Source organism: Choloepus didactylus, chromosome 3 (genome assembly GCF_015220235.1).
Source record: "Choloepus didactylus isolate mChoDid1 chromosome 3, mChoDid1.pri, whole genome shotgun sequence".
Lineage (NCBI taxonomy): Eukaryota > Metazoa > Chordata > Mammalia > Pilosa > Megalonychidae > Choloepus > Choloepus didactylus.
In genome coordinates, this window is record NC_051309.1 from 212,769,484 (window position 1) to 212,782,153 (window position 12,670).

At 45.7% G+C, this 12,670-nt stretch overlaps 1 protein-coding gene across 2 annotated transcripts; it reads right to left on the minus strand.

Annotated features, from left to right (window-relative positions):
• Nucleotides 1-3,659: 3,659 nt before the first annotated feature.
• On the minus strand, nucleotides 3,660-12,225 carry PPP1R3B (protein phosphatase 1 regulatory subunit 3B). 2 transcript variants are annotated; one of them, XM_037831279.1, is made up of 2 exons: nucleotides 12,070-12,225; nucleotides 3,660-5,874 (listed from the first exon to the last, which is right to left on the minus strand). In XM_037831279.1, exons 1-2 carry the CDS (start codon nucleotides 12,186-12,188, stop codon nucleotides 4,992-4,994), a joined length of 1,002 nt encoding a protein of 333 aa, XP_037687207.1. In that variant the 5' UTR covers nucleotides 12,189-12,225; the 3' UTR covers nucleotides 3,660-4,991. The 2 variants fall into 2 exon arrangements, with proteins under 2 accessions (XP_037687207.1, XP_037687209.1); XM_037831281.1 differs by lacking the exon at nucleotides 12,070-12,225 and adding an exon at nucleotides 11,238-11,405.
• Nucleotides 12,226-12,670: the final 445 nt, after the last annotated feature.

A 12,670-nucleotide genomic window follows, 5' to 3' on the forward strand; every position in this document is an offset into this window, starting at 1 on the left:
CCTAAAGCACATGGAAGTCTCTTACAGGGGTTGGGTAGGAAAAGTAACTATTTTTGCTTGTACAGTAAATGAGCAGTAAATGTTTAGCTGGATTTTTCAGAGAGCTGGATATTTGCTGTTCTGTGCTATGACTCTAGAAAAGAAGAGTTTTTTTTTTTTCTTTTTTTTTGCTTTTTACTCCAGACATCTCCAAGATGAAAAATTCTGTTTCACAACTTAGAATTAAGCAGAATGTAATGATTATGAAAACCATACTGAATCTGAAATAGACATTCACCAAAAACTGTCATTTTCCCCCCTTCCCATTTCTGTGGGCAGTCTTTCAAAATTTTGAGAAGGATACGTATGTATGAGGGTCACTTTTGCATTTCTGTCCTAGGTGACAGTAACACTCCATCTTTCCTTGCAGAGCCACCCCAGGTTTCTGACGGTGACAGAGGACTATTTACACTATTGAACACCTGGCAACAGTTTACCTGCTTCTATCCCTTCTGCTGAACTTTGAAACAAAACATCTCTGGAAATCTTACCTTGGATGCACGTTTGATATTTAATGGAGAGGGGGATCCCTCCAGGAACTGGTTACAGAGCTTGGCTGATCAAGCAGTTAAAAGTTATGGTGGTCATTTCCAGTATCCCCACTTTTGCCTAAATACACTAAACTAAAAATGTGTTTCAAGGGAAAATGAGAGGATGAAAGAGACATGCTCTTGGATCATTAAAAATGGATACAGAACATAGACCCCTAAGCTTTTTCCCCAGACACCTTTTCTTGGTTGTGACTAGCCTCTACTGCTCTGACAACTTAAAAAGAAAGCAATTGCCTCCTTTCTCCATGCCTTACAATTCTGTTAACTCAGCCATTGCTTCTAATCTTTCCCTTTGGAAATGTAAGTTCTACACGTGGAACACACTGTTTTAAAATATTCTCCCCTTCCTCTGTCTCCAAGAATAGGAGGACAATTTTAGTATAGTTTTTTCTACCTTTATTACATTTTTGCTTTTGATGTACAAACAAACCACTCTCTTATCCCACACAAAATACATCCATTCTTGTGTTTTTAAAGTGCATTTCTCCTTTAACTTTGTGTACAAAAATATTTATTTTTAAACCATGCAGAAGTTTCTTGATAAGGCACTTTTAGGCATAAAATGAAGATAAGTCCTCGGTTCTACATTCACATTGAAGTAGAAGTAAAATATCATCACAGCTGCATTCTTTTAGTCCTCACGCATCCAGCAGTCTCCAGAAACTGATAAACAAACTGTAAAGACAGTCATAGCTTTACAACTCTGGCTGCAACGCTTTACAACCATGACAAGGCGAAAAGGAAACCACAGCTCTCTGTTCCTTTGCCAGAGGTGTCCCCACTTCAGGAAATGAAGATGAGCTGCCAAATTCTCTTCAGATGACCCTCTAAGGTCCCCTTACACCTGTGACTTCTTATCCCCATTGCAGAAATCATGTCAGGGGAGACAGTTCAGGCCAAGAGCCACCAGGCCTACTCGGTAAATTAACCACATGCAGTTGAGGAATTTCAAGAGAGAAAAACAAATGAACAGATGAAAGAGGACCAAATTATCATTCACTGTCCATTGAGAGGGAAAACCCAGAAAAAAAATGAAAATGAGCAAACAGACTTCTTTGGTTTATAAAAATGTATAGCCCATTTAATGTCCAAGTGACTGCAAGTAAGGCTTATTTTTAAAAAGCAAATGCTACGCAAAGATCAAAAACCACAAAGCATTCTCTTACAAGTTCAAAATTTATACCTTTAAAGCACATATTGAGTCATGTCTTACCACAGTGAAGATGAAATTTTAGAAGGAAAATAACTTCTACCATTAATTCTGAAATTGTTTTAATTTCTGGAGAACAGCATAATTTCATCCTTTCTTGCCAGCTTCGCTATGACAAGAAAACTTGAAGAGACAGACAAGAAGGAAAAGAAACCCAGTCAAATGCTTCTTACCTTCCAAGAAACATGGAAAGCTTATTTATTATATGTCCTTATATAGTCCAGCTTATTGATTGCACCCAATTTGCAAGTTCTCCCCAGGGCTGATTGCACCCAATTTGCAAATCCTCCCCAGGGGAATATATATGGGACATGAATGGCACTGCTTCTCCATCCCTGGACAAATGCACTGGTGACAGGTGGCTGGTTCTTCTGGGGCAAACTGGGGAAGACACCAGAGATGGGGGAGGGGCAGTTTGTCATCATAACCACAAGAACACTCTGAAGGGCAGATCTACAACTCAGGCTGCAGTGAAGTCTCCAACTAAGAAACCTGTCACCCTCTGAAGTGGGAAAGACCGATTCTGATGGTGAACTGTAGGAGGAGAGGCTCCATAACGCAGTTCCCGAGGCCATCTGAAGGATTGTCATGGAACAGAACCGGGATCCAAGCACAAAAGTCTGTGATGGGGAGGTGGGGATGGAGGTGGGTGGGTGGTGAAGAGAAAACAGTATTTTTCAGATACTGCTACTTCACTGATGACACTGAGGAGAAGTCAGGCAACTGAATTCTTTAACGTGGGAAGGGGCTTTGCAAGCAGGTGAGGACTTGTCTTCTGAAGCGCCTGGTGGTTTTGGTGAGCGTTCGAGGTGTGCTGGCTAGGGGCTTGCAACCCATGCCTCAAGCAAAAGAGTAAAGAAGGGTAGAGGGACAGGTTTATGGCTGTTTCATTACTTATCACTGAATTATCATATTTCAAATTTTGACAGGGGAATGTCTTAGGATCACTATTACTTACTCTTCTATAGTCACTCGAGGCATTTTTCTTATGGACATAGAATAATCTTGTTACCCTTAGTCTGGCAACATGTAAATGACAGTGCAACCTGACTTTTCCCGCATATGGGGGTGAGGTGTGGGGTGGAGTTCTTAAAAGAAACGAAATTCATGACCTACATGAAATCAGGTTTGCTTCCATTTGTTTTAGATTTATGCTATAATGGTTCTGATCACATATTTTAACATCTAAAGTACTATCTGTGTGCCTGATGTAAGGTAATCTGTACATAAAACACAGTTCTGCCCAATTTCTGCATAAGATAAAAGTGTGATTTCCCCATAAATTATATTACCATGTAACCCAGAGTGCTACCTACCTGAGAGAAGCACAAAAAATAAAGCACTAGATTGCATACAAGTAACAACCAGTTTTAGGAACAATAATTACATTGAACATTGCTTAAAGCATTTAAAAAGTCAAAGCATTTTAAAGTTCAAAAAAGAAAAAAAAACAACCCAACCACAAGACTCCAGGAGCCAAGGCACTCTTGTATCTGCCTGACACTGACCCCTTATACCAGGTTTACAAAGCTACAGAAGCCACAAGGCGTTTTCTAATTTACCTGGGTAATTCACGCAAAAGAAGATTCTTTGCTTGAAAAGTCCAGCAGCTGTGCCCCTAAAGCTGTTCATTCCTCTTTCTGCCTCCCTTAGAAAAACCCCACTTTAGTAGGATCAGGCAAACAGAAAACAAGACAGTCATCAAGCTCCAAACACACAAAAAAGGAAAAAACCCAACTTTCTACAAATATACATATAAAAATATTTTTACAACACCTCTAAGTACAAACCAATCCTGCCTAACGAAAATCACAGGTTTTGGGGATCCATCAGACAATGAATGACCCAGGAGTCTCTTCTGTAATAGCATTAACCAACAGGCTTTAATTCTTTAGGTCCAATATGGGTAAGGAAAATTAACCTCTGATATTTCAGAGTTGGCAAATATTTAAAATAAAACGTGAGAACTTGGTTAGGTTTTTCTCCCCTATCCCTTTACATATGCACACACCATAAATAAGAACACCCAAATCAAAGTCCCCAGGTGCTTGTAAAGTGTCCTGGATATTGTCAATAACAGCCAAAATAAAACCAAACATTTTCCGGCAGGTTTTGAGGATATGCTGGATCTGCAAATTGAAATGTCCTAAACACGGTATAAAAGATGACTCTCCAGGAGAGGAGATCTGAAATTCTTTTACAACAAATGAGACGCTTGCAAACCAGCCAAACAAGTTAAAACAACTCTTGTAATTGAGCTGTCTGGAGACACGATAAAAGTGAGCACTTAGAAAGCTCCCACAAAAGCCAGAGGAAGAGCTAAAAATGTTCCACTCAAGACTGCCCTGTCTTGTTGTAACCTTGCAATCTGTTAACACTGCACAGGAGCCGGTTACTTTCAATAACTGGTGTGCTTCTCTCCACTGGAACATATATGTGGGGCCAGGAAGAGGGGAGAGGAAATGCCTCTCTCAGTCACAAGTTAATTTGCCTTTATGACTTTTTCCTGAACATCAGATGAGCTGTGTAAGAAAATAAAATGCAAAATATGAACTTGCAATCATACTACAGCACAGAGAAAAAAGAAGGCAGGGTGCTGATCCCATTTCTCTTTTATAGCTGTATAAGAAATGTGCAAAATCAGGCCGACGTATCAGGACCCAGAGGTAAAGTATGAAGTACAAGCATAGGCGGGAGGCAGTGGTGACACACGGGGAGGGCCCGGCTGGGCTTCCAATGAGGGCGCTGGAGATGAGCGACACTTCCAGGTGACCTTCCACATCCTAGTGGAGCGCAGCGGCTCCTCTGGCACCCCATATCCACTCCTGGGTGCCTCGTTAAGCCCCTGTCCTCCAGCCTTGCAGCACAGCCTTCAGACTTGTTCCTGTCCACACCCTTTCAGCACCATCCGCTCATTTCCTCGTGGGCTGCCGTAAGAGCCAAAGCGGACCAGCAGACGGCAGACGCTGTGCAGTGTGCTCGCCGACGGAGGGACTAGGAGACTGGCTCTGGGATACACACCTGGCTGTATTTGCTGGTTTGGGAAAAAAGTGAATAGGATCCTTTCTTTTTAAAAACTGTGCTTAACAGCAGTCCGACCTCACTCTTTTGGGCCTCTGTCTACCTCCCACTGTGATCGGAGCCAGGCTTGTCTGCACGCCACCTCAGCCATGCTCCATCTGGGCAAGTCACTAATAGTAGGGTCCCAGCTTTTCATATCCCAAATAGCTGGGCCACTCCGGAAAGAGACCATAGGAACAGCGAGGGCTTCCAAACTGGTCAAAGGATATTCCAAAATCAGGCCCATTTTGCGGCTCGACCATCCCCTGGGCGGACTTTAGTTCGGCCCGAATGATTCTGTAGTTTTTGCCATTGTTGCTGTCCCAGTATGTCTGCCCACTGCACTCATAGCACACAGCAAACTCCATTCTTTCATAAGACTGAATTTTCTCTGGCAAGCTGATGTCAAAGGAGAACGTGTCCCGGTCTGAACCAGCGTACGTGTCCTTCACGTACTGACAAGGGAAGTCTGTGAAGCTCTTCCAAGTGTCAAATGTCATTCTTATTTTCACAGTCTTCTCAAATGCAAGGTTCTGCACCTTCACCGTACCCGCGATGGCTCTGTCCTTCAGCACGCAGTTTTCCAAGCACACGTGGTCGGTCCGAAGTCGATTTCTAAAGTTCAAGTAATCTGCAGAAGGCTGTGAAAAATCCAAGACGAAGCTCTCGCTCTCAGCTGTCGTCAAGCTCACAAGGTTGTCGAGAAGCTCGGTGATGTTAAATGGAAGATCTAACGGGTCGTCAAATTCTGAGAACACCTTGACCATGGTCAGGGCCAGGCCTTGGTTGTCTGCAAAGGACACCCGCTTTTTCACCTTCTTCTCCTGGACAGTCGGTGCCACCATGCCACTGGCTTCATTCTTGCTGCTCAACTGAATACAGGGCCTCAGGGGTTTGCTTGGCTTGGGTGAGATCTTGAAGGTGAACTTCTCTCGGCGCAAGGAAGGGGCCATGCAGTTGTATCTGCACTCAATGTCCACAGCCATCGTGGGGTTAGACAAACAGGTTAGAACTCTGGCAAGAAGGGGAAAGAGACAGAATAGCAAAGGGGTCAGACAGATGTTTAAACTCTCATCCCAGCAGAGAGGGGCAAATAATAGGCTCTGTTTCTCTTTGCCTCTGCCCATATGGCCACAGCTGAGCACTTACTAAAGTTTGGATCAGCATATTAATTTCAGGGGAGGTTAAGAATGTAAAGTGGGGGTGGTGGGGCTAGGGGGCAGGGTGGAGTCCAAGGTCAAAAGCAAAAAGTATGGAACCAGTGGTTTAAAAAGTAAATTCACAGCATTTTTTTCCTGGCAGGCATTCTCATGGCCTTGGGTATATACCCTAACGAACCATGGGGGATAATGAAGAGGGCATAACATTTAAGGACTTTGCCAAACTCATTTGACTATGGAACCCTTTTTTGGGGAGGACCTTGAGGAATAGCTGCTCTGAAGAACAGTTTGGTAAATACTGCTTTAATCCAATAAAGAGAAAGGAATTCACCTCAAGAATACTGATTTAGTATTTACTACATACCAGGTATTATGCTGACACTGGGATTAATAGTGAAGACACTATAATTAATAGGAATACCATGCTAGTACAGGTACTACACAAATACTAGGGACAAATAATTAAGGGCTGACAAGAGCTATGAAATGTTTTGGGTCATGAGAATAATTTAAAATGGAGAGTGATGAGGACTGTACAACTAAGTTATGATAATGTGATATATGGATGGACTATTGCAGACATAACATATGCTATGTGAACTTAGGAACCCTGTACTTTAAAAGTCAAGTCCTCGATCTTGAGGCTTGCTCGGGTGAAACTTACAGTTGTAAAGGGGAGGCTAAAAAAAAAAAACAAAAAACTGAGGACCGACATAAACCTGCTTTCATTAAACTTACGATAGGTTTTATTATCCCAGTACATTTTTCCTTAAAGAACCAGCAATTTACTATCTTTAAGCCTTTCAGGGAGGTGAATATTTTTGTCTTTTCTACAGGTGAAAACAGCCTTCATAAGAATAAACAGTGAAGAGGGTCATGTTAAAGGAAAGAGGTTAAATCTGACCTCATAAAATTATAATTGTCTACAAGTGAAAAGAGAAATAAAAGCAAAAGATTAAAGAAACACTGGGAAAGCATTTTACAACAAGCATGCAGCAAAGAGTTAATTCCTTAAAATATAAAGAGTTCTTACAAAGCAATAACAAAGTCAAATATTCCACAGAGAAAAACAGAAAGTTCATGAAATTTAAAAATGGCCTATAAATATGCAAAATAATCAACCTTATATGTAATTTAAGAAACTTAAATGAGAAAATCATGCATGTTTTTAACCTATCAAATCATGAAATAAAAAAAGATTATACAGATTATTTGTGTTAGTATAAACTGGTACAACCTTTCTAAATGATCTTATCATTTGCTGTACTAATATCACACAAAAGGTATTTATCCTGAAAAAATCCCTGAAAATGCACAGATTAATGTACTTAAATGCTCAATGCAGCACTATAGGGAGAAAAAGGGGTGAGAAAATAACGTACATGACCAAATACAGCCATCTGGTTAAATGAATTGTACCACATCCCCATGATATAATTTTATATATCATTAAAATGATAATTTGGAAGAATATTTAAATGGCAAGGGAAAAAAACTGTATAATATAGTTAATGTGTAAAGTGGAAAAGATAAAATTATACAGAGACCCGACTTGGGAAAGAAGACTAAAGATACCCTCAAAACTGACCATATGTCCAGGTGACGGGATTTCAGGAAATTTCTATTTTTCTGCTTTGTACTTTCTTATATTTTCTAAAATGAGTATAATTTCTACAATCAGAAGAAAAAAATTTAAAGAAACAAAAAAACAAAAACCAACCCTCAAATGTTTTACGTTTGCCCAAAACCCATCCGACACTACAGTCTCTCTAAAGCCAAGAGATTTTTTATCATCCCAATTACCATGGCAAATTTATATTCTGATTTGACAGCTACAATGCGTAACGTGAAGAAGTTACCAAAACCAGGACTGAAATCCCAAATCTGAGACTCACAGAGCGGGATCCAGATTAGTTCCCAAGCATGTTTTCTGCACTGTGACAGAGGATGCAGGTTTCAGGTAGAATATGTTTGGGGTGCCTGTTCTCAGGGCCCTGTGACCTCCCCTAGTTCCTGCCCCACAGTGGGGGCTTCAGGGACCCCGTGGTCATTAAGGAAAAGCATCTTCTAGTTCATCTTCTGACAGGAGCTGGGACCACTGGTTCAGCCCAATAAATAATATCTCATTTCCACATTCTGATTCTGACTAACCAAACATATGAAGAAAAAAGGAGAAAGCACAAAGACATGGCAGGTCTGATACCATTTCCCAAAAGAAGTACAGCATTTCCCAGTCTGAACTTCAGTTGGGATGTTCAGAGAAATCAATTCAGGGAAAAATAAAACAGACTAATTTATGGCCATAATGTAGTAACCCAAACATTCATTTTTAGTCTATCATTTAGTCTTAGCTTTTCCTCTCTAACAAAGTGAAACTAGTGAAAAGCTGAAGAGAAATCTGCTTTCTGGTTTCTGTCCTTATACCAATGTAATTATTCTGTAAAGTTCTGACTGAATTGAGCAAGACAGCTACCTAGGGGGTCACAGGGCTGACTGACAGGCTCAACGTAAAAATACTTCTACTTACAAATTACGTGAAATTTAGTTCTCCCCTGTCCACTGCAAAACTTTGTTAGAATGTACTACTATTATATCTTCAGCTCTAACATTGACACTGAGAGGTGTTTTTTTTTGTTTGTTTGTTTTGGTGTAGATTACAAACCAACCAACCAACCAACCAGTCTGCACCTTGCACCAGCCCTTCCCACTCTTCCCCGCCCCCCCCCCTTGAAAACTCGGTTCCCCTCAACCGCTTCCTCCTCGCCTGAGTCAGCACAAGGTCAGCTGCAAGTTCTCCAGATGCCTCGGACAAGCCTGCAAAGCAACGTCACAGGGCCTTGCCACACCCCCCCAACCTTTAAAACAGCTCATTAGAAGAAGGTTGGGAGGCTCTTTTGCAGAAATAGCATTCTAAAGCAAAGGGATCAGTTAAAGAAATGTGCACACTGGCAGGAGACTAAAACCACTTTCAAATTCTACTTCTGCAGGTTAAAGAGACTTAGCTGAAGACCTTGGTCAAGTTTGACTGCTTGGACCCCATGATGTAAATTTGCCCCCCAAAAGCCCTTTTATCACCAATTTGCAGGAAGAAGCAGAATTAGGGGTGGGGAAGCAACGTTCTATTCAGAACCAGAGAAAATTAAAAAATTCCACTGGCACTTTCTGCAGCTGAATTGGTTTTGCAACATTCTTCCAGAAAGGTGAAAGTAAGGTTAGACACCTTGCGGACCCATGGTTACTGCCAGGGGGATTGCACAAGTAGCCCCTGCCCAGAATCCCTTCCCTTTTTCTGTGTGTCATCATAACTAAAGGTGAGGACATTAACCCTGGGGCCTCAATTTAGAGTGTGACCTGCACAGGTAGCTCCCAGATTTACTAATCTGATGATTCTCCAACAATCAGTGCATGGAAGTGCTGGTTAGGTGTTAGTGTCCCAATCTTTTGTTCCAGAATTCCCCAAAAGACACTGACTCAGATACGTGTCACTCAGAAGTACTCCTAACAACTGAAATGTACAAGGTAATGTTTTCTTCAGTCCCCGGAAGGAAGACACCTGGACAGATGTGTGATTCTCAAAAGGTCTGAAAATGATCAGCTCCAATGCAGGGCACAACAGGCTGTACTTCGACTCCTCTCTTGACGAGACTCTCCCAGCTCCAGCCCTTTCCCTCCCACATGCCAGGGTACAGAAATGCACAAGGTTGGTCAGGAAAAAACCAGAACCAGAAGACATGGATGCACAAGAGAACCAGCAGCACGTGACACAAGATCTGGAAACCAGTAGCAGGACAGATGTGCGAGGGGTTGAGTAGCTGCTACCCAAGCCAGTGGGGATTCTCCGACACTTTGTGCTGCCATAGAGATGCCTAAGAGATCAATTTTGCCCAATGAGGGATTGCATCACGCCTGAGGGTAGATTTCAGTATCCCTGGCCAAAAGAGGGCAAACCCTAACTCGCCTAAGTGGCGAGTCTGAATTCTGTAATGCAGGTCAGAGGCTGGAAATTCTGGGAGGAGTGATGTTTTGAGTCCTAGTCTGAGTCTGCAGGGGAGGCCAAGGAGGAGTGGAGGGTGTAGCCCGGAGGCAGAATTCCTACTGATTTTTGAAACCTTCAGTTTGGCTTTTAAGATCACCAACTGACAGGATGAAGCCATTTGCATGGCTTTGAATTTTACGCACCAATAATCCACCAGGAACACAGAAAACTCCACCAGACTGCATTATGTAAGTATTTACAACCAGGTTATAGAACTTTTAAAAGACACAGCCATCCACAACTTCAGCATTTCTTTATTCCCTCTCAAAGTCTGGCAAGTACAGTACGGATAAAGTTGGCACCTTTTCCCTTTGTACTCAGACCGTGGAGCCCTTATTCACAACCTAAAGCCTCTTGTATCCCTCCATCCTGTCACCATCATCTGACGCATCTTTGAGATAAATACTAGTGAATGAGGATGCCTTACAGAAAAGAGAACGTTAGTATGGCACTGTCCCTGCTGTCTCAAAGTGTCCAACCTGAAACACAGACTATTGGCCTAGGAATGCCCCTGCCCAGCTGTGCCACTTGGGCAAATCACTGAACCTCTCTGAGCTTTAAGTTTCTTCTCTGAGGGGTCCCTTCTAGCTGTGACATTCAATACTGCTAATAAAGCCCGATGGTTCTCTTCCCACTAACTCTTCCCTAAATACCTCAACTTTCCTTCTGTGGCAAGTCCCCCAGCTGTCCTCACTTTAATCTTGGCTCCTGGACAACCCTGCCAAATGAACTATTTCCTTTTCTCTTCAGCCCAGCCCAAAGCCCTAACTCTCTCTCCTCCTGGACACCCTGGCTCTCCCAGGGAGGCCTGGCCACACAAACCACGGGCCCCAACCCCTTCCACCAACTCTCCAAGTTCCCAAGTTGTCTTTCTCCCGCTCTCTCCTCTTCCTCGGGAAACAATACTTTGTCAGGACCCAAACTTTCTAGTACGTCGGGCTGGGTCCCCAGCCCCTTTTTTGCAGGCACTGTCCCTTCCACGCCCCTTTCTCCTAGTTCACAAAGGTGGCTTGGAGAGGGCGCGCGGGGGCGGCCGCGCGCGCCCAGCCTGGAGGACCCGGGCGGGTCACTGTCCTACCCTGTCCTCTCCCTCCAGCCGGACAGGGCCGCACCCCGCCCCAACCTCTCCGCGGACCTCCTCCCCCGAGTCGCGGATCTCCTCCCCCGAGTCCCGCACCCACCTTTAGGGCCGCGGAGAAGCCCCCTACCCAGCTCGCTCGCTGCATCGGAGAGCCCGGTGAGAGGTGGCAGGGGCGACTGCCACCACAGAACTACGTGAGCGTCGATGTGTCCTGGAACCAAGGCCCGGGCTCGGTTCCCGGAGATGTGACCCGCAGTCGGAGGGAAACGACGAGGAGGAGGAGGAGCCCAAGTTATCACACCCCAGGCGGGCGGGGCGCGCCGGGCAACCTTTCCCCACCCCCCGGAGCGGCGCTGCGCGGGCGCCCCCGCGCGGTCTGCTCGTCCCCGGCCCGGGACAGCCCTTGGCAGCGCTCCCGGTCCCACTCTGGGAGACTACCGAGTGCGTTTCCTTCAGCTTTACGGGGAAACTGAGGCTCGGGGAGAGACACCGCAATTTTTTACTCGGGCTCCAGACCCCATGGTTCGGGATCCACGGAGATACCCTCCAGAACTGTAGGGGCCCAGGCTGGAAATGACTTGTGCCCGGTCCGAACCCGGGACAACAGCAGGGGCACGGGGCAAGGGGATCTGATCGACCGAATGTGCACACGGCAGCCCTGGCCACCCCTCGCGGTCGGGACCCCCCACCCTCAGTGCAACACGTGGGTCCGGCCAGGCGCCACCCCGGCTCTTATTCCCAGAAAGCCTTCTCCAGCAGTGGAAGCCACAGGTAACCCGGTCGGCTAGTCTATTACATCACCAGGGGAGTTTAGGTGGAAGTTGGACGGCGAAAGTGCAGGGTAGTAGAAACCACCGAGGATCCACTGCGCCCCAGCGCCGGGGTTCCCCGGGCCCTGCACGTCGGACGCGAGGGCTCGGGGAGGTACGTACCGGGCACAGCTCATAAACCCCGAGGTGCAGGGACGCCAGCCCGCGGCAGCATCCGCGCCCGGACGGCAGGGGCAGCGGGGGCCGGGGGGCAGGTCCGCGCCCTCGGCGAGCAGCCGCATCCGTCCGTGCACCCGAGCAGCGCGCTCGCCTCCTCCCTGGGGCCTTTCAACCCGAACTCGCGCTCCTCTCGGCCGCGACGCCCCCCTTTAACTTTCCGGCCACCTCTCCCCTCTCGCGGTTCCATCCCAGATCCCCTTTCACGTGAACGCCCACCGCAGCCAATTGGCGCGCCCGGGACGCGAGCCACCGACCAATGGCCGCGCAGCCGCCGCGGCTCCGGAGAGCATCGCTCCGCCGCGTGATGGGCTGGGGTCCAGGGGCTGGGAAGGGGGTGGTGGGTCACTGGTTCACCTGGAGCCCGGGGACAGGAGCCAGCGGGCAGGGACAATTTCCTACAGCAGAGCGTCCGGTTATAGCGAGAGGGCTGGATGGAGGCGGCTTGCCAATTCCCCTCCTCCCAGGCAAAGTCCTAGCTAAGCAGAGTCTTTCCAAAAGCCCGTGGTAGTTGAACCGCCTTTGCATTTATTCAGGCCACCCCGCA

Coding starts and splice junctions, on each gene's coding strand:
- PPP1R3B (XM_037831279.1), bottom strand. CDS start 12,188: ATGCGGCTGCTCGCCGAGGGCGCGGACCTGCCCCCCGGCCCCCGCTGC. Junction 5,875..12,069: donor GGGTTTATGAGCTGTGCCCG/GTACGTACCTCC, acceptor CCTTCTTGCCAG/AGTTCTAACCTGTTTGTCTA.